Source organism: Lissotriton vulgaris, chromosome 9 (genome assembly GCF_964263255.1).
Source record: "Lissotriton vulgaris chromosome 9, aLisVul1.2, whole genome shotgun sequence".
Lineage (NCBI taxonomy): Eukaryota > Metazoa > Chordata > Amphibia > Caudata > Salamandridae > Lissotriton > Lissotriton vulgaris.
In genome coordinates this window covers 691,035,522-691,059,364 of record NC_141697.1, presented here as the reverse complement: position 1 = coordinate 691,059,364, position 23,843 = coordinate 691,035,522, and the positions used below count along the sequence as shown (strand labels likewise).

Sequence of the window (23,843 nt, the reverse complement as noted above, 5' to 3'; positions counted from 1 at the left end):
CTTTAAACTGAGTACACAAAATTCATCCATTGGATTAGTTCCAGTTTTGAAAAGGGAAGACTTATGCCCTGACTTAAAGCACTCTGTGAAGGAGATTCTGGCACAGATATTGGTCTGATCAAAATAGTTCAACCTCTATGAATAACAATCAAGATGAATGCACAGTATCCTTGAATGCCCAGTACAACCTCTCACCAGCGGCGGTGGCTGGAATTATGTCCAATAGTGAATCTGTACTAGAGCAGGGCATCTTAAAAGATATTCTAGGGGAATCCCTGCAATTCACCTGTAACTAGATCCATACACGGAAAAGTTGTAGTCCATAAAGGTCCAGTAAAATATTGCAAATTATCAGTTTAATTATTTTCTTTATTTTCAGTCCATTCATGTGAAATGAACATCCAGGTAACTCGTTTCATTTGAACCATCATTTTTTGAAATTCATCAGGCTCAAGTACATTGAATTAAAAAAAGACTCGTCCTCATAAATATAGGTTGAGCCTCATTAATAAATTCAGATTCAAATTGGATCATTTATGATTCACCTACATGTAGAATATGGTATGTCCAAAAATTATTTGTGCTGTATCCTTCACCAATATGGCATCAGGGGTAAAATAGCCCCACAATCAATATCTCAGTACATATCATAATCACCTAGGCCAAGTCCAACAAGTAAACGTTGCCTGTTACAATGACAATGCTTTTTGGAGTCATATAGGGAGATCAGGTGGTCCTTACAATGACATGCAGCTTGATTTTGTTACGATGCCCATATGGAATGGCCTCCCTTACATTTTAGTAGCAGTGTGCATCTTTTTCACGTTGGGTGGAAGCTTGCATGACTAGAAGAAATGGCAGTCTCACTTTATCCAAACTATTATTAAGAGAAGTGATCCCTTGTTTTGGCCTCACCAGTTTCTCTGGAGTCAGATCATGGGGCTTACTTAAAGAATGAAGTGATGAAAATGCTTTGTGTAGCATGTGCAGGTGAACCAGAGGTTCCATTGAATATACAGGCATAAGGCATCTGATATTGAACTGATCAATGGGATGTTTAAGTCCTGATTGCCAAAGTGTGTGTCAACATCCCTCAAGTGGCCTGATGCCCTTCTCTAGGTTTTGATGAGCCTTCGAAGCCCTCGTGATAGGAGGACAGGACTGCCCCCCATGAGATCCTCATGGAGAGAGCCATGAAACTTCCTGTTGTGCCTGCAGCTGTGATTGTGAATATAGAAGATGATACAATTCTCCGACTACTTGAAAGAACTGGCTGATGTGGTGCAGTCTGTCTCTCATCAGGTCGAGGTTGCAACTCCCCTTCTGAGCAAAGTACATTGCCACAACGGAAGTCCAGGAGATTGATTTCTGGTTAAGAAACACATTCTGAAAAGCTGTCTGTGGCCCCTTTCAAGTAAACCTTGTGATGAAGACTGCTGTGAAGTCTGCTGGATGCATGGTTCTCACTCCTGAAGAGTGAGACAAACTGTAAAGAGGTGGTGATAACAACCGCTAATTTGCAGAGTCTCCGGTGCACCTCAAACAATCAGAATGTGCTCAAGTTTCTCAAAGCCAACCTGAGACAAGTGTTGAGTCTGTTGAAATGAGCCAAATGTACCCACAGTGAACCAAGCTGAAGAGACTATGAATGCTAACTCTGAGACTGAAGAAGGCCAAGTAGTGCCTGCCAGAAGGGGGCCAAGAAGAGAAAAATGGCCAAAGAAGGGTGAGAGACTGTTGTGTCCGAGGAACGCTTCCCCAAAACAGTCACTGAAAAAACAGGGACAAGTGAGCACAGTAACAGGAAGGATGAACAGCCAGTAGTCAAGAAATCAAAGAGGACATGGGTGTTGGTTGAAGGTACTCTGCTCCTTAATAGACATACTTTGCTGAGAGTGAGCCTTACTCGAACACATGGAATTAAGGATCAATGTAAAAAGCCTGAAAAATCTCTGTGAATAGGGCTACAACAGTGAAGTCTGACTGTTTTTATTTATTCTTGACTGACTCAAAGTGAACTGTTACAAACTAACTGAAACATTTTTGAAATTTAGGAAACTTCTTAGGACCAATGCCCCTGTAGAAGGGTAGGGTTATCATTTCAGAAAAAGTTAATATAGTATTAGGGATCATTTCTGAAAATAATTGAACATAAATACTCTTTTTTGAAGTAATCAACATTTAGCCGATTTGCACAAGTAGAAGACTACAAATAGAATTTGCTTTTGCTTTTTGTGTTGATTGAGGCCTTATTCCAGATAAACCATGGATTCTAAATCGCCAAACAAACATAGAGTGATATTAACAGTAGTGGCAATTGTCTTAGTTATTTTCATGATTGGCCAATTGGTGGGCTTGAATTCTACTGAGCATGTTTCCATTATGGCTAACCCTAATTCAACCCCCTTAGAAGAGCACACAAAGCAGGTCCAGCTTGTTGCCAATGTTTAGTTCAGGGTCCTAGACCCTCATGCACTGTTAAAGATAACATGGACACATGGTGGTATAGGTTAGAACTGCAAAACACTCAAGATGATGGACGGAATGTTGCACATTGGCAAAACATTCACCCCCAGTCACAGATCTGGGTTTAATCCATCATTATTTTGCTCACCACGCCACCCCAGTTCTGACATGGCCATATGCAAATCAGGCTTGACCCTGTGCCTCACGGGAACAGTCCAACCCGAACTGCCAAGCCATGTCTTCCCTGAACCAGTATGAAGCATCCTAGGACTGGTTTCTGGCTATCAGCCATCATCAGCCAGTTTAGCTTGACTCCAGTGGTGTAGTGAGCACGGGACCCACATCTGGGCATACCCATCCCACATAGGGCGAACAGCAAAACACACAAGATGATGGACTGAATGTTGCACATTGGCAAAAGATTCACCCCCAGTCACAGATCTGGGTTTAATCCATAGTTATTTTGCTCACCACGCCACCCCAGTTCATACATGGCCATATGCAAATCAGACTTGACCCTGTGCCTCATGGGAACAGTCAAGCCCGAACTGCCAAGCCATGTCTTCCCTGGACTGGAATCAAGCATCTAAGGACTGGTTTCTGGCTATCAGCCGTCATCAGCCAGGATAGCTTGACTCCAGTGGTGTAGTGAGCGCGGGACCCACGTCTGGGAATACTCTTCCCATGGGGCACAGGGTCAAGACTGATTTGCATATGGTTGGGTTCAAACTGCAATGGCATGGTGAGAAAAAAAACGATGGATTTAGGCCCAGATCTCTGTACTGGGGTGAATGTATGACATTGTTCTGCATTTTGTCCATCAACTGTTGTTTTTGCATTTGTCACCCGAGTGGGACGGGTATGCTCAGACGTGAGTCCCGTGCTCTCCGTGCCACTAGAATCAAGCTATCCTGGCTGATGAGGGCTGAAAGCCTGAAACCGGTCCTAGGATGCTTGTTTCCAGTCCAGGGAGGACCTGGTTTGGCAGTTCAGGCTGGACTGTTCCCATGGGGCACAGGGTCAAGACTGATTTGCATATGGCTGGGTTCAAATTGGAATGGCATGGTGAGCAAAAAAAGATGGATTTAGGCCCAGATCTCTGAACTGGGGTGAATGTATGACATTGTTTTGCATTCTGTACATCAACTGTTGTTTTTGCATAGGTTAGAACTGGCCACGAGCACGTGCACTCGGGCTCTAATATTGGGAAGGTCACCTGACCGGTGACACCTATGTTGGATCGGTGTGGGGTGGGTGTATGGGCCAGCCCTCATGAGAGAGGCTGGTGAAAACACTAGACTGTGCCCAGCAGGACACAACAAGTGGTAAGATGCTATCAGTTCCAAGAAACTGTACAACACTCTTGATAGGTTACATGTTATTTACTTTGGGCTATCGTATTGCACCTTCAGTAGCAGTGTTTTAGTTGCCTGGTTTGAGAGGTACACTCTCGATTATCTGACTTATTCACATTGGATATCCTATAACGAGATGAAACAGGATGAACATAAACATAATTCAGTTTACTCATAAGCCACCCAGCAGTAGCATGCATGCTCCAAAGGCACAAATTCATTATTTAAAAGAAGAATAACCTCTGGGCTTAAGCTATTCACATTTTAATAGAAAATCATTTGCACAGCTTCAACAGAAATGGTACGATGTACACAGAAGACATGAACATTCAGTGACAAAACAGACTCCAGAGATTCAACAAACACAAAGAGACAGGAAACTGAACTAGGAAGGCGGTGGGGCAGAGAACAATAGACACTAAAAGAAAGTGGGGTCCTTGGTGAGCAGGTACCTCTTTGCCAGGAGGGAACAGAGCTGAAGTGTATTATCCTGGGGTGTAGGTGAACATCCTCTTTGAACATTCATTGAGCAGATAGCTAAAATAATTTTGGGATGCTGGGGTCAATAAAGGAAAAGATGAAGGGAAAAGTTAAAGGATTTGTTCTCAGACCCCACTCCAACCATGGTCGTTCTCCTTGATTTAGGATCCTAAATCAACTAGGTTTGATGTGAGTGAACCCAAAATGGATTCCTGTAAGGCACGGTGGTGCATGAAGTCCTGTCTCTGCTGGCCTCCAGCATTCATTAGTAGGGCATGGGTGGTATTTCCAGAGAGCCCCTGGTATGGGTAGAGAAGTGAGGGGCTGTCGGAGCGTGGACCTGGGCTGTCTGCAGCTGAGAGCTCGTCGTCAGAGCTTGGAATGATGCTCCTATTGCCTCCCAGTCCATGGTCCACAGTTGGCAGCTCTGCCAGAAGATCCTTTGATGCTCCCCCTTCCCCATTCTCCCTGCAGAAAAAAACAGGACACAAGATAAGGTGGTTTTCATGGAGAATATAGTGTTTATCCTTGACAACACATGCACAGCTCAAATATCAGCTTTTTCCGCACCCTCCTCAACAGAGATTGAGTAACAGTTGGAAGGCAGTGAACAGTGAGAGCAAGAGAATAATATAAAACCACCTAAAAGTACATGGGATCTACGATGTGCATAGAAAAAGCTCATGTGAACTCAATTCACCAGTTTTCACCAGCTGGAAGTAGGACACAATGTCTGAATCGGCAGGGTAGCCCAGGAGATAACAGGCAGAGTGAAGAATCACATGAGCCCATACACATACAGAAGCATGATGTAAGATCTGTATTTGAAATTCACCTCAGGCAGTCAGTCAGCACATGAATTGGTGGAAGAAATCAGGGTCTATAGTGGAAGGAGAGTTCTGGGAGTCACCATGTTATCCCGTACATTTATAAAAAGCTACCTAATGTTTGTGTATGGTTCACAAATTTACAGCCTTAGTATAACACTCAGCCAGCAGCTTTTTGAGCAAACGAAATACAGATATGTCTTAATGTCCCAAGAACATTGGAAACTCAGAAATCTTCAGTTACCTCCTGGACATTGGCCAGTGGATGACATGAAGCCACCACAATTGAACACCTCAATAACTGAAATACTAACCAATGGAAAATGGAAAAATGTATGCTACGGCCCATTCTCCACCTGGACTGACAGTCTAGGACCCCCATAAATTTCCAAGGAGGTAAGAAACCTTGTCATCACCATGGATTCCAAACTGTCCATGAATGTCCAAGTGAATGAGCTATCCAAGATCAACATTCTTACAATGAAAACGCTATGACACATCTTTTCACACCTTCGCCTCAAGGTCCAAGCATCAATCTCTCTTGTTCTATCAAAACTAGATTATGCTAATCAGACCCCCAGGATATTGCAGCATAAATTGTCAAATTTAGCGGCACAAAAATGGAAATTTAGCGGCACAAAAGTGGAAATTTAGCGGCATTATTGCGACACTGTATTTTATTCGTAATCATTCCTTTTTGGCCTTAAATCAATGTAAACTGGCTCAGCAGGGTATTCCACTGTGAAACTGGCATGTTTAAAGTGTCTGCAGCTCTACTGAAGCACAGGTTCAATCTGTACCTCTTGAGAGGGGGCAGTATTTCTACCTGGGGTGTTCTAGCACCCATGTATGCACCCCTGCCAGGGCACCACTGCCTCCTGGACCCGTCCGTTTTAAAAAACAGTAATTTCTATCACCCTTTTTAACATTGAAAATATATTGATAATACAAATGTGACCCATAGAGGAAATCCTGCTTAGCTGCTGGAGCACTAGATTTACTAGAAAGTAATGCAGCAAATTTGTGAGTGGACAAAGACAAGGATATTCATTTAAAAAACTATCCTCTTTTCTGAAACCCAATGGTCTAAAAGAGGCCTTGAAATAACCCCAGCACTTCTGAAGCGCTTCTGCAGGGTATATAGCTGCCAAGTTTCAGATTGTTTATGTGTGACATTTTCATAAATTCACTGTACATATGAGTAACATTCAATGACTATGAGTGACAATTTCTCCGGAACAAAATCAAGCAATGAAGTCTAGGGAAACAAATAAATATCAGATTTTACGCCAATTTGAGCAAGTAGAAACTCTAAGAATATCTTGAAACTGCAGCAAAGAGATACACACCGTGGGCCTGCTGCTTTCCTTCTTTTTTTTTTTTTTTTAAATTTTTGAAAACCTTTATTGTGCATGAAAGGAGGACAAATACGGGCCTACAACCATCCGGCGGGCCACAAAACGTTTAAAGCACCAGTGCAAGCATTACGGCGACACAGTAGTACCCCATCTTCGTAGTCAAGCAGTAAAGAGTTACACATTAATTACTGTAGTACCGTGTCCCAGAACCAGTGAAGGTTAATTTTCAAAGTTTTTTACGCAATCATTAAATCAGATCGTACTGTCCTGAATCGTAAGAGAAGAAGAAGTAAAAGGAAGGATCCATGCGGGAGGAGCATGACATTTACTAAAATTCACTCCACAGGATATCGGCCCAACATTCAAGTCCCTCCCAGGCAGCATGGCAGCAATATTAGAGCCAACTTGGTGACCCTTCAAAACGTCCCACCCATCGCCCGTCACCACCCAACCTCTAGTAATCTAGGCATGGACCCAGACAAAGGAGAAATCAATAATAGGAATAAAATAAGGCACCATAGAAATAATAACCAGAAACTAACTACTAACCCCCCACCCTACACGCAAGCAGAGGCTACGGCCTGCCCCCCCCCAGCAGTGTGTCTGTCGCCCAATAAACCCGAAATATAGTGAGAAAGAAAGAAAGGAAAGAGAAAAGAAAAAGGTATAACATCTAATATAGAGAGTGAGAAAAGGGCACCCCATTCACCTACTCTCAAAGACAAATAGAACAGGAGGAGGATCAATTCTAGGCAATCCCGGTCCCCACCAGTCACATATACATCTCCCACCCCAAGGTCAGGATAGCCGGCAAGTAATAAGGCAGATATAGGGGTGAGACATCAACTAGCAGCGTTTGATTAAACTGGACATACAAATAATCCCTAACCCGGGTCAACCCGCCCAGAAGCAAATAATAAGGAAATCAGCCTAGCCCTGGCCCGAACGTGGATGCACCCCCAGACGTGCTCGCCGGGAGAGGCCCGCCCACAGTAGAACAAAGAAGCAACATGGCGAGAGAAAGAACGAAAGTAATGTGGGAACACAAAATGGCCGTCGAAAGTCACCAGGAATTCCGTCAACTGTAGCAAGGAGATCCACCGAAACATCAGGATAGTATGAGTTTTCAGGCAGCAAAGTCAAAAAAGACAACACAGGAGCCATCGATGGAACCAGCAATGCCGTAGATAGGTCCCAAGACGTCCTCGATATTAAGTCCAACAACAATGTAGCACTCTCCATGAAAGGGGGAAACAAAGTATCCCGGGCGGATTTGTCAGGCGGGTGGACTTGAGCGCCAACAAAATCGGAAGCGGGCACAGGCGACCAGCAGGCAGGAGGAAGCGCTGTATCCTCGTGGATTGTGGGTGGAGAAGAGTGGCAGCTCTGCGGGATCAGCGCGGTACACTCCCGCCGTAGCGCGGACGCCATGTCGTCCAGCTTGCCTCCCAATCTTCCGTAGCTATGGCACATATCCGCACGGAGGTCAAACAGGGCGGATAGAACGGTGTCAAGGGAAAGTGTGGGTTGCAGCCCCTACCTCTCGCTTCCCTGGGGAGTCTCTGGTAACTCGGACCCCATCTCAGGCGGGGCAACACAGGCCACTGGCAGGATCGAGCACTCTCCCCCACCACACAAAGCACCAAGCAAAGCCATTATGGCGAGACTCCGGGGTAATCACAGGATAGACAAAGTACCAGCGTTTGCCCATTCAATACCGGAGGAGCACTGTATACCGCTCCAATGAGGCACACATTACAGGATAGGCGCCCTGTGGCAGATCCGGGTGGAGAGGCATGGGGGCAGGCAATCCTGGTTGAACAAATATGGCCGAGCAAGCCTTTCTCCGTATCGTCTGCCGCAAACAAAGGAATTGGTCCGGAGGGATGCTGCAGCGTTTCAAGTGCTCCCTTCTCCCCGCCCGCTTCGAATCGCTTCAGGTAGCTTATAGCAGGGAGCGCATCGCGGGGATCTCACCGGTGGTCCAGCAGCCGGCGCTGATCAAGCACTCCGGCCGTCAGCAGTTCACCGGGGCTCGGCAGGAAGGGACCGTGCAAACGGGGTCCAGGGCTGCAGGCTGTTCCGCGGCTATCTCCGGCCGCCGGGCAGGTCGAGAGTCCGGGGAAGCATCAGCGCAGCGCCGCACACAATCTGCCGCCAATGCACATCAGGATCTGTGTCAGGATGTCGGTGCGGCGCTGAAAGCGCTGCTTTTCTTCTTGATAGCTTGCCTCTAGGTACCACATATCAAGGGCATGAGTGAGTGGCGTGCACACACAGGTCCGTGAAATAACAGTTAAACAGATGCTGACTCAGACACAAGCTGCCCAGTGTTTAACGCTGGCAGCTATAAGTACAATAAATCCACTGACACAATACTGCCTATAGGTGGCTGAATTGTTAGTTTTGCATGAGCCTGTGTCGCTTGAAGAAAGGTGGGTCTTGTGCACAGTTAATACCACCGTAAGTCGGTGTCTTTGGGTGGACGTTTTTAAAAGATTTGTTTTGCTAGTAAAAACATTTTAAACATTTAATATTTACATAACATTACGTCAGTTGATTGAATGACAATTTTATTAAATGGAATATGTTTTGCTACATATAAGAGCTACACTTATATGTCTAATAATGCTTCCTTCAAAAAAGCATTTTGGTGACCTCCGAGCAGAAAGAGGTACGTAGCTGAAGTAGCAGTGGTAAGAAAGCCCTGCAAATAAGTCCTCTATGGTTCTCAGACTTGCTATCTCCTGTCTCTGTGTATTTGCCAAACTCATGCCTTTTGACTTGATATATACATTTTGTTAATTACTGCTTGAAGAAACGATAAAGGGGGAAAGAGGGGGATCCGAAGACCTAAGGGGCCTCATTTATGAAGGCATTGCGCTGCGTCACTTTTTCCCATTTTGAAAGTGACGCACCAGCGGCGCAAGACCTTCATAAATAAGGTCCAAGGTGTTCAGCATTTTGAAATGAAAGTTTTGTCTAAAACACTAACCATACTAATTTCTTTTAGGTTCCAAAGTGCATCTTATTTTGCAACTACCTTCCCCAACTTTCAGCTCCGACATATTTTCCTGGCTCACTTTAAAATGTGTTACACTGTGGTGGGATTATTGGTGAAGAACTACGTGCACGGCACAGTCCTTTACCCACAGGAGGCGAGGGGGAAAGTAGAAGGGTTGGCGGGGGGGGCAAACAGAACAAACGCCATCAAAATAGCCAATGTGGAATCGTACTCGGCTCCCACCACAACTGCTACGTCCGCAGCTCCGGCGCTTCAATGCTGACGGCGGCGGAAAGGATTATGAGCAATATTGCCTATTCAATAAGATTTTACCGACAAAAGAAATTATGTTTACTTTGGCAACTTTGTTGGCACTCTCTGTGCTTTTGTTGTTCTTTGGCAGATGCAATGGCCAGTGTCAGAATAACAGACAGATCTTGGACAGAAGGAAGCAGGTATTGGACGACTGGACAGCGGCACGTAGTGACGTGTGCGCGCACAGCCTATTATCGGGCATTGTTTGTTTTGCAGACACTTTGGCAAATATCGCGGCGATAATTGTAAATATTGCGGCCATCGCGCTAGTCAGCCGATTTCACGATTTTTTCGTGAATCGCGAAATCGCGAAATGCTGGAGGGTCTGGCTAATGGTCTATATAACATCTCACGTTTATCAACTACAGAATATTACAGAGAATTCAGACCTCTGCTGTCAGACTACTCCTGCATGTAAAGCCACAAACCCATATTTCCCCAGTTTTGAAGGCCCTTTGCTGGTTATCAGTTGCCAGGCGATCCTCTTTCAAGATGCGTTGGATCACCCTCAAAGCAATTTATGGCAACACACCACTTTTCATGAGGAAGAAAATCACAAAATACATCTAAAACGGGAACCTATGCTTTATACCGTCACTCTGTCTCATAATCCTAGCATACAAGGAAAAAAAACATTGGTGGCACATCTTTCTCTGTGTAAGTGACTAAACTATGGAATTAGTTAGTGCCAAAAATAAGGTCTTCCACCTGTATTAAAAAAAAAACTGGTGTATACCATATCACTCTCTGATTCTTAGATTCAAATATTAAAACATTTTTGGGATGGCACTACCCATATCCATTTTTATAAGAAATTATAGAGATCCTCCCTGACATTGAAACTATTTGGTGATCTAGTATTAAGATTTAATATATCAATGAGCCACCCACACACCGTGGTTCTCTGATGTGTCCCCCCTGCATACCCACCTTCCCTTTCCCTGTAGTCTTATAGCGGCAATACCACTTGGACTCCACCCACACAGGGGCAGCACCCCAGGGACACATACACGCCCACTCCCTGACCCAATGGACCCATAGACTCATGCCTGGTCGGCATTACAACTGAGCTAGCCCCCCGACAGCCAGTCCACCTTGAGAGTGTACCTCCCCTTGCGGGCCCCCGATTCCCTGCACAGCTATGCCTACTACTGAGTATAGGAATCTGAGATATGGGACACTGCTCCACACTAGAACCTTGTCTTGTCACCCATGGGTGGCCTGTAGGCTGCATGGTTAACTTACAATCAAGCAATAGTAGTATGTCATAGCATCACTGTGAGAAGTTGGCCTGGTATATGCTGCCCACTAATTAAAGTGAATTTTGAAGGCCCAGCCCCCAAGGGCGACTAGGACTACAACATGCACCAACGTCTGAAATGTTTTTTACAATAAACAAATTAAATCCATTTTCTCGTTTGCTTATTCATAATGTTTATATGTATCTTTGCATCAAAACTATCAATGTATTTTACATGAAATAATTTTAACAACTGCGTTATGCAATCCAATATTTTACATACATAAAAATATATACATTTTGACTTCACACCCAATGCATTTCGAGACCATAGTCTCTTCTTCAGGGGTACAGCTGTAAAAGAAAATATATCATGAGACAAAATCACTCAAATAATGTTGTTTTCATATGTAGATCCTAAACTTCTCCAACCAATTAGTGTCGTGACCCAATCACCAACACCTGTGTATCACACTCAATAAAAACCACAACTTACTTGAAGTCCTTAATTATTCCCTAAATGAAACAATTGCAAAATAAAGAAAATATCAACCAAGGTCCAGAAAATGAATTAATCTCTTCTTGAACTTTATCAAGAATATTACATACTTTACAAAATTTACCTTTGTTCCACAAAGCTGGTTTCTTATCAGAATGGGACGGCCAATTAGTTCCTCAATACTGGTGCTGCTGCAATGTTATGAGAGCCTTCGTAAGTTACACGAACTCCCAAATGAATATATTCAAAGAAAACATATTACTGTTCTCTCACCTATGATCGTATTCAACAGTTAATCCCAATGTAACTTCTTTGATGTTCAAGGACACTCTAAGAAGTAAATAAAACAACCTGTCATGACTAAGTCCTGTTAGGATACTTCAATGTTAGCATGATAAAAATGATGCCTCTATGTACTAAACGGGTTTCTTCCCTATGGCACGACTAGTATTCTCTGTAATCCTCCGTACAAAACGCTGTTCCGACTCGCCATGACAGTCTTTGAATTCAACTGTTCAAAACATACTCCTGTGTCACGTGATCGCTATCTCAGATTCATGAGAATAGAAAACGGACTGTTATGTGAATACGGAGCTCCGTACTGATTAAAGAAGCAAAAAAGCCTCAATGTCCTTATATCACGGCTCGTACAGATCAATTGGGTCAGAGCAAAGAATTACTCGAGCACCCAATAATATTGCGTGCATCTACATAATATTGGAACATTGTAAATCAAATATCCAAACCCGTGTCTAAAATTTCATAAACGGGTATGCAAAAATGTCTATTGGTGAAATCTGCACCTGCAAGTCTATCTGAGGAAGAACCTGTCCTCTTGACGCTTGTATTCGACGAACAGCCACTTTACTGGTTATAAAATATAACTTTCTACTGATTGTAATCTCAGCGAAATCAACAAAGGACTAATTCAGCCACTAGCTGGTTCCAAAGTGTTGCTGTCAGTAGATTTCAAGACCAGCGAAATAAACATAAGACTCATTCCGCGCATTCTGGGCATGGTACTAGTCATAAAAATAAACAAAAGACTATATAAGTAGCTACAGCATGAATTCCAATTTTCAATCTAAGTAATAATAATTCGCAATGATCGATAAAGTTTACAAATACATAAAATAACTCTAGAAATTCAATTGCATACATTCACAATACATTACATTAAATAAATATACAATCAACATTAATGTTGAGTGACGTCTGGTTGTGGGTGTTGTATTGATGTGTGAATAATTGTTTTAACTAAGATCAGTTGGAGTGGAAAGAACATGTTCAGAGGAAACACGACATCTCTAATTTGTCGTTGAGTCCTGTCGGATTTAGAGTTTCAGACGTTTGATCCAATATACTTCACGTTGGAGAAGTTTCTTGGAATTATCACTTCCAGGTATTTAGCCACCTATTCAATAATTTGAAATTTAAGTTGTGCTATCGTGTGTCAACTTTCTTTCCAGTGTGTTGCCAGTGGAGATGTCACATTTCCTGTTCTTTCAGATTTTTATAAAGAACTACAGACAAGCAAGAAAAGGGAAAAATTGCAAAAAGCAGGAACTATTAAATGTTTGAATTGCATTAATTGCAAATACACTTTCACATCCACAGTCAGGAGAAAGCATCTCCTTACAAAATCAGAGCACTTGGGATTCAGAGAACGTCATATACATCATCAAATGCCCTTGTGGGCTTTTGTATGTTGGAAAGACTGAAAGAAAAATGAAAACACGGCTCTCAGAACACAAAAGCAGGATAAGAACAGGAAATGTGACATCTCCACTGGCAACACACTGGAAAGAAAGTAAACACACGATAGCACAACTTAAATTTCAAATTATTGAACAGGTGGCTAAAATACCTGGAAGTGATAATTCCAAGAAACTTCTCCAACGTGAATTATATTGGATCAAACGTCTGAAAACTCTAAATCCGACAGGACTCAATGACAAATTAGAGATGTTGTGTTTCCTCTAAACATGTTCTTTCCACTCCAACTGATCTTAGTTAAAACAATTATTCACACATCAATACAACACCCACAACCAGACGTCACTCAACATTAATGTTGATTGTATATTTATTTAATGTAATGTATTGTGAATGTACGCAATTGAATTTCTAGAGTTATTTTATGTATTTGTAAACTTTATCGATCATTGCGAATTATTATTACTTAGATTGAAAATTGGAATTCATGCTGTAGCTACTTATATAGTCTTTTGTTTATTTTTATGACTAGTACCATGCCCAGAAGGCACGGAATGAGTCTTATGTTTATTTTGCTGGTCTTAAAATCTACTGACAGCAACACTTTGGAACCAGCTAGTGGCTGAATTAGTCCTTTGTTGATTTAGCCGGGATTGCAATCAATAGAAAGTTATATTTTATAACCAGTAAAGCGGCTGTTCGTCGAATACAAGCATCAAGAGGACAGGTTCTTCCTCAGATAGACTTGCAGGCGCAGATTTCACTGATAGACATTTTTGTATACCCGTTTATGAAATTTTAGACACGTGTTTGGATATTTGATTTACAATGTTCCAATATTATGTAGAGGCACGCAATATTATTGGGTCATCGAGTAATTCTTTGCTCTGACCCAATTGATCTGTACGAGCCGTGATACAAGGACATTGGGGCTTTTTTGCTTCTTTAATCAGTACGGAGCTCCGTATTAACATAACAGTCCGTTTTCTATTCTCATGAATCTGAGATAGCCATCACGTGACACGGGAGTATGTTTTGAACAGTTGAATTCAAAGACTGTCATGGCGAGTCGGGACAGCATTTTGTACGGAGGATTACAGAGAATACTAGTCGTGCCATAGGTAAGAAACCCGTTTAGTACATAGAGGCATCATTTTTGTCATGCTAACATTGAAGTATCCTAACAGGACTTAGTCATGACAGGTTGTTTTATTTACTTCTTAGACTATCCTTGAACATCAAAGAAGTTACATTGGGATTAACTGTTGAATATGATCATAGGTGAGAGAAGAGTAATACGTTTTCTTTGAATATATTCATTTAGGAGTTTGTGTCACTTACGAAGGCTCTCATAACGTTGCAGCAGCACCAGTATTGAGGAACTAATTGGCTGTCCCATTCTGATAAGAAACCAGCTTTGTGGAACAAAGGTAAATTTTGTAAAGGATGTAATATTCTTGATAAAGTTAAAGAAGAGATTAATTAATTTTCTGGACCTTGGTTGATATTTTGTTTATTTTGCAGTTGTTTCATTTAGGGAATAATTAAGGACTTCAAGTAAGTTGTAGTTTTATTGAGTGTGATACACAGGTGTTGGTGATTGGGACACAACACTAATTGGTTGGAGAAGTTTAGGATCTACATATGAAAACAACATTATTTGAGTGATTTGGTCTCATGATATATTTTCTTTTACAGATGTACCCCTAAAGAAGAGACTGTGGTCTCGAAATGCATTGGGTGTGAAGTCAAAATGTATATATTTTTATGTATGTAAAATATTGGATTGCATAACGCAGTTGTTAAAAAATGTTCATGTAAAATACATTGACAGTTTTGATGTAAAGATACATATAAACATTATGAATAAGCAAATGAGAAAATGGATTTAATTTGTTTATTGTAAAAAACATTTCAAACGTTGGTGCATGTTGTAGTCCTAGTCGCCCTTGCGGGGCTGGGCCTCCAAAATTCATTGTTCATATATGCTCAGTAGGCATTACCCACAACATTGCACACATATCGAAAAATAGATACTAAACAGAATCTCAGTGCGCAAGGTACACTCCTTTTTCACCAATTAAAGTGGGCACCTTGCACCAGTCCAAACGACCCTTATAATGTGTGAGGTCAAAGATAACCTTCAGAAAGCTATCCTAGTGGTAGCTGTGGAGAGCAGCCTTCGGGCTTAGTCTTGAAGGAATGTAAAGCAGCTTGTTTGACCATAATATCACCTCCTATATTGATTAAATGAAAGGAGAGCCACAGAGTAGTTATATAAAAATATGTATTTATTAATATAACACTCTCTAGCATCTTCTACACGAGGCTAGAACACAAAGCACAAATACGAGATCAATAGAACAGTTGTCAGTAGCACAATACACAGTGGGCTCCAGGGGGAGACCAAACCATATACTAAAATAGTGGTATAATAACTACAACTTGGGTCAAGACAAGGTCTGGAGCACGTAGAATAGCTGGGACCCCAAGGAACCACCCAAGGTGAGTAGATAGGGACCCCACGGAGGATGGGTGCAGTGTGCTAACACGACCGCGGGCTTCGTACAATTCTATGGGGAAGTCGCGGTTGCAATTTTACAGTTTAAGGACCCTTCTAGGAGGACTTTGAAGAAACCCTTTAGAAAATAAGAGGTCGGGGAGCCACCCTACCCTTGGATACCATAGTACCAGAGTTACCAATCCCAGAGGAGCCGGGTGCATAGGGCTGCAGTGGAGTCGGAAACCGCTGTCATTCTCTATCGAAGGCTTCGAAGAAGTGCTGCTGCCGTGAAGGTGAAAAGGGTCCGGTGGAATCCAAGTCTGGATTCTAGAAGGAAGGAACCTGAAAGCAGAGGGGACAGAGTCTGGGTCACTGCAGAGGTAGACGAATGCCCACTGATGTCGGGTGGTTCAGGTGCGAACAAGGGATGCTTGACTCTGCAGCCACAAGGACCAGGAGATGTCAACGATGACCAGTAGACAGATACAAGCTGTCCCACAAAGGATGTTGAGTGCTGAGGGGTCAGTGTCCAGCTGGAGCACCAACAAGCCTTGGCAAAAGCATACCCACGCAGGAAGGTCAAGCAGGGTACGGTGTGGACCAGCAAGGCCCAGGAGACTTACCAAGCAATGGGGAGTCAGGGCATGTCTGGAGCAAGTAGGAAAGCCCAACAGAAATCAAGATGACCCTCAGGAGGACTGTTGAATATTGATTCTTTATGTAATATGGCTGACAATAGTCATTAGCCCTTCCTTAGTGTTCTTACCGCCGCAGCTTCCCTGAATACCTGTGTGTGTTCTAACCTGTGCCAGAGTGTTCTACTTGTGTCAGTTGATGGTCTGGTCAGCTGGCGAGGTTTGTACTCAGCTGTGTCCTACAATAAATCTACATGTAATCAACTAGAAGTATCTTGTCATCTATTTACAACATTTTGGCGATGTTTTCTGCTGACCAGACCAGAGAGGAAACCATCAAACACAGCCTGAGCTACACCTCGCAAAGAGAACCCACTGCGGTCCACCTATCTGCTGCCAGTAACATTATCAAAAGAAGCATGAAACCGCATGAATGAGGGAAAGTCAAAGGAAACTAAAGCAACTAAAGAACCGTGAGTCCATTACTTATCCCTGGCAGCACTGCGCAACAAGAACCTAAGACTCCTTACCATCCAACTGCGCTTAGAAGTAAGGTTTAGAGAAACAAAGCTGCCAAGTAACCAGAAATCTTTGAAGCGTCGTGAAAACGGAAGAAACCAGCCGCAAGTATTTGAAGCGCATTGAAAAGTTAAGAAACCTGTCTAAAGTGGCAGCAAAAGTCAAACTAAACTACTTCTCAATCAGCTGCAGCTAAAAGCAAGAAAAAAGGAACTGCCTATGCTGTGAAACTCATCACAATAATGAAAAGAAACCAGTAACTTTAAGAAAAAGCTCGAGAAAATTTCTCCTCTGCTTCCTGTAATGTTACAAATGAAGTATTAGACACGAGAAACTGCACAGATTGGAGCGAAGTACTTTTAAAGTTAAAGCCACAGCTGCTGTAAAAGGAAAGAAAATAAGAGAGAATCGCTTGGAAAAAACTGAAACATGCTGCCATAAACGAGTGAATTATAGATATAAACAAAGAAAGGAAAAAAGAAACAATACCCAAGTTCTTATACCGTGAGTCTTTTGAGCAATGGAATGTATGTTTGCCTCTGAATACAGTTTGTCTGCCTCCGTGTTGACCCGCTCTCCTTCATGGCACATTTCAAAATGATGACGTATTAGCATCTCCATTGGTCTCAGCGGAGGATCTGCATGCTCCATTGTGACGTTGTGTGCCCAGCGTCATCTCGGAGTAGGGAAGTTATCATTCCTTGCTGTCAGACTGGGTGCATCATCACGCATTGTCACGCAACGTAAAACGTCACTGCGCGACGCCAAGCGCTCATTTTGTAGCTTCATTCTCCGTGTCATTTTGTTCCCATGGCAACGGAGTTACTGGAGCACAGCGCAATGAAATAAACTTGTGTGAGAGAGCGAAGACCAAGTGTTTCTATTCACACTTGTTCTGATTGTCATTTCCTTGAGACAGCGCATGTCCCTAGTTGCCAAGATTGAGTTTTATTTGTTATTTTTTGAAGGCAACAATTTGCTGCGCTCCAAGGTTCTTGCCGAAAATATAGGTAAGCGAAGACATTCTCATTTTGTTTTCTAATCTTGGCATTCTTCATCAAATGTTCCAGTGTGTGCTTAACTGCTGCAGCTAAGCTTCACACATTGCGAAGGTATTTCTCGTGTTGCCATATCCATCGCTAGTGTTTAGTTTAAACTGCATGAAGAACATTTAGCCCCTTCGATGCGGCCGCGATTCCCCTGCTGTGCTGTAAACAGCACGAACAGGGGCGGGCCGTGACGAACCCCAGCCGTCATCAGCACACGAGCACCGTAGTGCATGACGGCTGGGGTTCGTCATGAGCATGGAAGGGGTTAAGTCAACAGCATTCAACACGGCAGTACTGTGCACTCGTATCTGTATTTGAAGACAGTTTTGATGGTATTCGTTCACAACAGTGCCATCTTGTGGACTTATTAAGTATTTTCCTTTGGATTGTTTTATCCAAACTAGAATCAGCACAGAGTGTTTAAGAACAGCGCAAGCAATCCTTTTCCACTGTAGTTTCGTGAGTAGGACATTTTAGCGCAGAAATGTACCTTAGGGCCTAAAATACACACAGAGAACCTACGGACAAATGTCCAATAACTAAGGGTGTACAGAACCTGCAGGTAGTAAATGTTTCTGAACCAGAAGCGCGTCTGTTGACTCGGAACAGTCTTCCACAACTAGCACTTGTCATTTTCAGAAAGCCAAAGAGCAGGGCAAATCTAGTCCATAAGTGCGCTGAAGAAGCGGAAGGACAGAGGTAAAAGAAACAGGACTGGACAAAGGCCGTTCCAAAAACAAAGTATGGACAATGGTCGTGCAAAGAGGAGACAAGGTTGTCCCGGAACAAGGAGCGGAATGTCCCAGTACCAAGATGGAGAGCCTGGACAGAAAGTCCACAATGGGGACAAAGGTCCCAGGACAGAGTCTGGACAGAAAGTCCACAATTGGGGCAAAGGTCCCAGGACAGAGTCTGAACAGAAAGTCCACAACGGGGGCAAAGGTCCCAGGACAGAGTCTGGACAGTAAGGTTAAAATGGGGACAAAGGTTCCAGGATTAACATCAAGGATGGACAGTTGTCCAGACAGTGTTAAAGCTAGTCACACCTAGGAATATGTATCCATCTTTTGAAGTGAAAACTTCAAGCCAAAATTTGAATCTCTTTACATCATATGCGTTACTGCACTTAGTAATCTTGATAAGTGCCTAAGTATGGAATTCTCAAAGTGCATCTAAGACTGTGGTATCTGTAAAGCATGATGGCGTAGGTTGAACTGTCTATCTTCAACTCAGAGCGTAAAGCGTTGGTGGACGGAAACAGATTTCAGAGAGTGGACTGTCTATTCCTGTTTTGCTGGTCAAAGACGGATTGGATAGAGTAGACTGTCTTTTCCTGTTTTGTCAGTCTAAGGGGAGTAGGTAGTGGTGATGCCTATTAGTAGTTTGAGTGTTGTGTCTCACCTCACTCTTCACTTTTACACTCTATGCCCCAAAATGCTCTTTTGCCTTCATAAACTAAAATAGTTCAAGTCGTCTTAGACCTCCTATCTGTCTTTAATATTATTGTTGCTGTATCCCATACTTTAAGCTTTAGTTTTATGTTTTGTTTTATTTCTTTTCTGTAAAGGAGGAAGATGTGTTGTATATTGATTCTTCATGTAATATGGCTGACAATAGTCATTAGCCCTTCCTTAGTGTTCTTACCGCCTCAGCTTCCCAGAATACCTGTGTGTGTTCTAACCTGTGCCAGAGTGTTCTACTTGTGTCAGTTGATGGTCTGGTCAGCTGGCGAGGTTCGTACTCAGCTGTGTCCTACAATAAATCTACATGTAATCAAATTGAAGTAATCTGTCCTCTATATACAACAAGGACCCACAGGCTGAATAACCAGGATTCGCGAGGGGACCTCGAGCAAGATTATGAAGTATCAGCCCACGAAGCACTCAGTGTGAGGAGGCCAGAGTTCTTTGGTGGAAATACTGCTCAGGGTCAGGACTACACAAAGTCCAATGCACAAGCTCGGGAATTGCCAACAAGCATATGCACTTGCAAATAGACGCAGCACACAAGGGTTCGGGTTATGCAGTCACCACGAGGGATACTGGCTTCAAACTTGCTGAGAGGGCAGATCAACCTCAGGGACCTTCGTAACCCACCTCCTGTGTTGCTGGAGGCTTCAGAGTCTGCAAGAGCTCAGGAGCAGCAGACTGGTCAGTTGCGTTGAAGTGCCTGTGAATGCAGGGGTGTGACTCCTTCACCCCAAGGGAGATTCTTCAGTTGTCCTTAGTACACCACAGGTCCTGCACAGAGCCTGTATGAAGCAAGGGCAAAGACAAAGCTTTGACGGAGAGGGAGACAAAGTCGGGCCCAGTCGAAGTCCAGCGAAGTCCGGAGTGTCCAGGTGGTCAAAGGCCAGTGGTTTCTTCTTGTAGAATCTTGTCCACGTAAAATCTGAAGATCTACAGTCAGGTAAGCCCTTTTGTACCCACAGGAGAGGGTTGGACAGATTCAGAGGACCCTCCTATGGGGAGGGGCAGGACAGAGGGGAGGTTACTCCCATGTCCTTTGTCCAGTTTCGTGCCAGAGCAGGAGCCAACGACTCCCAGAACTGATTTGATCTGGACTATGCACAGGGACACCAAATGTGCCCCAGGTGCTTCCTTCTAAGCACTCTCAGAGTACACCCACCCAGCCCCAATACACTAAACCCTGTCTGGGAGGTGATCACAACTCCCCGTGACAGGATGCCTATTGTGCTGCCTTCCTCTGCTCGAGCTTGGCTTAGCAGCAGGAGGGCAGAAATGTGTCTCTGGTCGGCAGAATTAGTTTTGTAATGACCGGGTCGAGAAGGCTGGCACCGGATAGACCAGTGACCCCACGAAGCTCGCTTCAGAAGGGTGAAATTATACCTCCCACACCGGTTACCGATGTGGAGGTATGATTCCAAGGTGTTTGATACCAAACACGATATGTTTTTATGCAGCCATTTTCGAGATGGCATTTACAGCAAGGTTCTAATGCACCTCTACCTATATGTCCGGCTGAGTCACAGACAACCCGGGAGAATGGTCTCCGAAGACTGCAGAGGGGCTCTGATTAGGGAGAGGCACCCTTTCACGTAAATCCCAGCACCCTGCCTTCAAGATTGATAAGGCCTGCTACAGGGGTGACAATTAAGTTTTAAGTGTAGTGACCTATAGATATAGTGAACCTATATCTAAAGTAAGTGATGCAAGCACCAGCTTACATAGGTTGCAGTAGCAGACCTGTAGTTCCATTTTGCATGGCCTCTCATGGGTGGCATAATACATGCTTCAGCCCACGGGAGGCCTCTGGGGTATCTATCCCTGGGTACATGGGTACCATATACTAGGGACTTATAAGGGTACCACAGTATCCAATCTGGAGTGTACCAAAGTACATGCATAACAAATTAAGGGAGAAAGCAGATAGACTGGGGTCCTGATTAGCAGGATCCCTGTCAGACTAGTTAAAACAGTGCAACATCAAGCAAAAAGCGGGGGTAACCATAAGAAGCAGATCCTACTTTCCTACAAACTCCAATACATAAACCGCAAATTCAGTTTTGCATGTATACAAGCTGTCTATTTTAACAAGTCTGTTGTGAAATGGGGTGAAATATTGGGAATTATTGGTTCCAAATAGACATGCTCTACAAGAGCTACATTTGTAGAATTTTTTTCGCGATGAGAGCCAGCTAGTTGTTTCAATTATTTCCAGACTACTTCTAACCAGTATATTACTCATTGATAGAGCTTTTCTAAATATTATAGTAGGATTTTTGGGGAGTTTCGCACCTATATCAGGATCACTTGAAATAATAGGCCATTGTTTTCTGACGATGGATCTTCTCTGTTGCTCCTGTTTATTGTATGTTAGGATTATTCTTACATTGGTTTCATCTTTATTTCCATTATCTTTGTTGTTTTTATTTTTTCTGTTTAATACTCCCCCATAGAGAATGGTTTCCCTACAATCCTGATTAGCTTTAGCAATGGCTCGATCAAGAGTCTTGACTGACTGTCCTCGAGCCAAGAATCTCAGTTTGGCTTCTTGTTGACATCTTTTTAAAGCACTGCCTTGACTGAAATTTCTTCGCAGCCTTAGCATTTCACTATATGGAATGCTGTGTTAGAGGTGTATGGGATGGAAGCTGCGGGCGTAAGTATAGAATTGCCAGCTGTTGTTTTTCAGCGTGGTTCCCCCCTCCTCTGGCCGATATTGCCCCGGGAACACCATCCCCCGGGTCACGCCGAGCTCGTTAGGGGTTGTGGGGGGAGACACAAGGCCCCCGTGGTCCCTGCTGGCTCCCCGCCACCTGTGGGAGCCGCCGTGCTTTTGGACAGAGGGAGCTGCTGACATGCAGCTCCCTCTGTCCAAAAGCAATTCTGCTCAGCTACATGGAAGCAAGAACAGGCCTAGGGGGTCAGGGTGTTTCTACCCTGCCCCCTTTCCTTTTTTTAACGTTTTTGCTTGTGACTCCGTTGAGCAGAGTCACAAGATGGCTGCCAACACTTCCTGGTTTGAAGTGTTGGCAGTCAATCAGATCTCAGGCACGAGATCTGGAGGGTTCGCAGATCCACCTCGGCCACAGTTGTATATTTAGGAAATCTTAACATTTGTCAGGAACTACAGAACAGATTTACACCATTTAATAAAAAGAGTGCTTTCTGGGCCAAGAGTTACTTTTTGCCCAATTTTGTGTCATTACGTTCAGCAGTTCGGGCTGTAGCCGTGTCTAGAGTTTCCTATGGAAATTAAGAAGGAGAAAAAGCGTTTTGGGACCCCCCCCCCCTTTTTCAGCCTCGGCTTGATGAATCACCCTGAAATTTTCAAGACGGGTGCTGAAGTGAGAGTCAAATTAGTTTTAAAAATTTCATGAAGATTCATCAAACTACGTCAATGTTATTGGCAAATTAAAAACAACTTTTTAATAGAAATCTACTGCGTCAACTAACAGGCACACATTTTTCCTGCTCCCAATAAAATATCATACCTTTTCTTTACTAATCTATTTCAGTGAATGTATTCCTCTTCAATAAAGTAGAGTAAATACACAAGATCTTTAGAACGCAAATTTGCCACAACTAATCCTACAAGGAAAAGGAAGCGCATATTTCTATTCTACCACCTATTTACCGGTCCCGGAGTAGCCTGCTGCTCACTGCAAGGCGTTGTAATGCCTTATCAAGGGTAGTAAGCGTCATATAAATACAATCATATTTACAATTATGTAGGACTTTGGAATATGTTTTCAATATCATTTTATAAAGGTGTGAAACTTCAGCATGTCTTCCTTCTTCTTTGAAGAATTTACAGCGGGCCTAAGACAGAAGACTATCAGAAGGACAACCTGCTATCTCTCAGTTTAGAAAGTTGTACCAATATGCTATCCCCACAATCTTCCGAAAACATGAACCCTCCGAAGCCTTCAACTCATGGGGGCAGATATACAAGCCCTTTGCGACACTTTTACGCTGCCGTTGCGGCACTTTTGTGACGCAGCGGGGTCGTAAACAATACAAACCATTTACAACGTGAAGCATCTAGGAAGATGCGTCATGTTGTAAAGCCCTGTGTCACATTATTCCTGTGTCAGGTATAATGTATGCAGTGTGGGCGTTCCCATGCAAGAAAGCCTTGTAAAAGTTATGCAGTGAAATCTACAAGATTTCACTGCGTCACTTCTACGACGCCACTACGTCAAAACCTTACGCCTGCTGGAAGCAGGCGTAAGGAGTGATGCAGCACAATAGGAATAGGCATTCTTGAGCATTTCTGGAGTTGCGTCGTGCTTGCGACACGACTCCAGCAATGCGAGAACTTTACGCCAACAGATGTGTGATGCTTCTGTCAATCCTTGCAACACGGTGCGCTGCATTATAAATGCAACGCATCCATGGTGGCGCAAGGTTT

General features: G+C 43.4%; 1 protein-coding gene across 1 annotated transcript in view; it reads right to left on the bottom strand.

Annotated features, from left to right (window-relative positions):
* Positions 1–4,071: 4,071 nt before the first annotated feature.
* LOC147692113 (homeobox protein six1b-like) overlaps positions 4,072–23,843 on the bottom strand; it is a 226,153-nt gene continuing 206,381 nt past the window's right edge. The window contains exon 3 of the mRNA XM_086938418.1: positions 4,072–4,769. Within this exon, the coding sequence (XP_086794544.1) occupies positions 4,463–4,769 (307 nt within the window). The 3' untranslated portion in view covers positions 4,072–4,462. The remainder of the gene's footprint in view (positions 4,770–23,843) is intronic.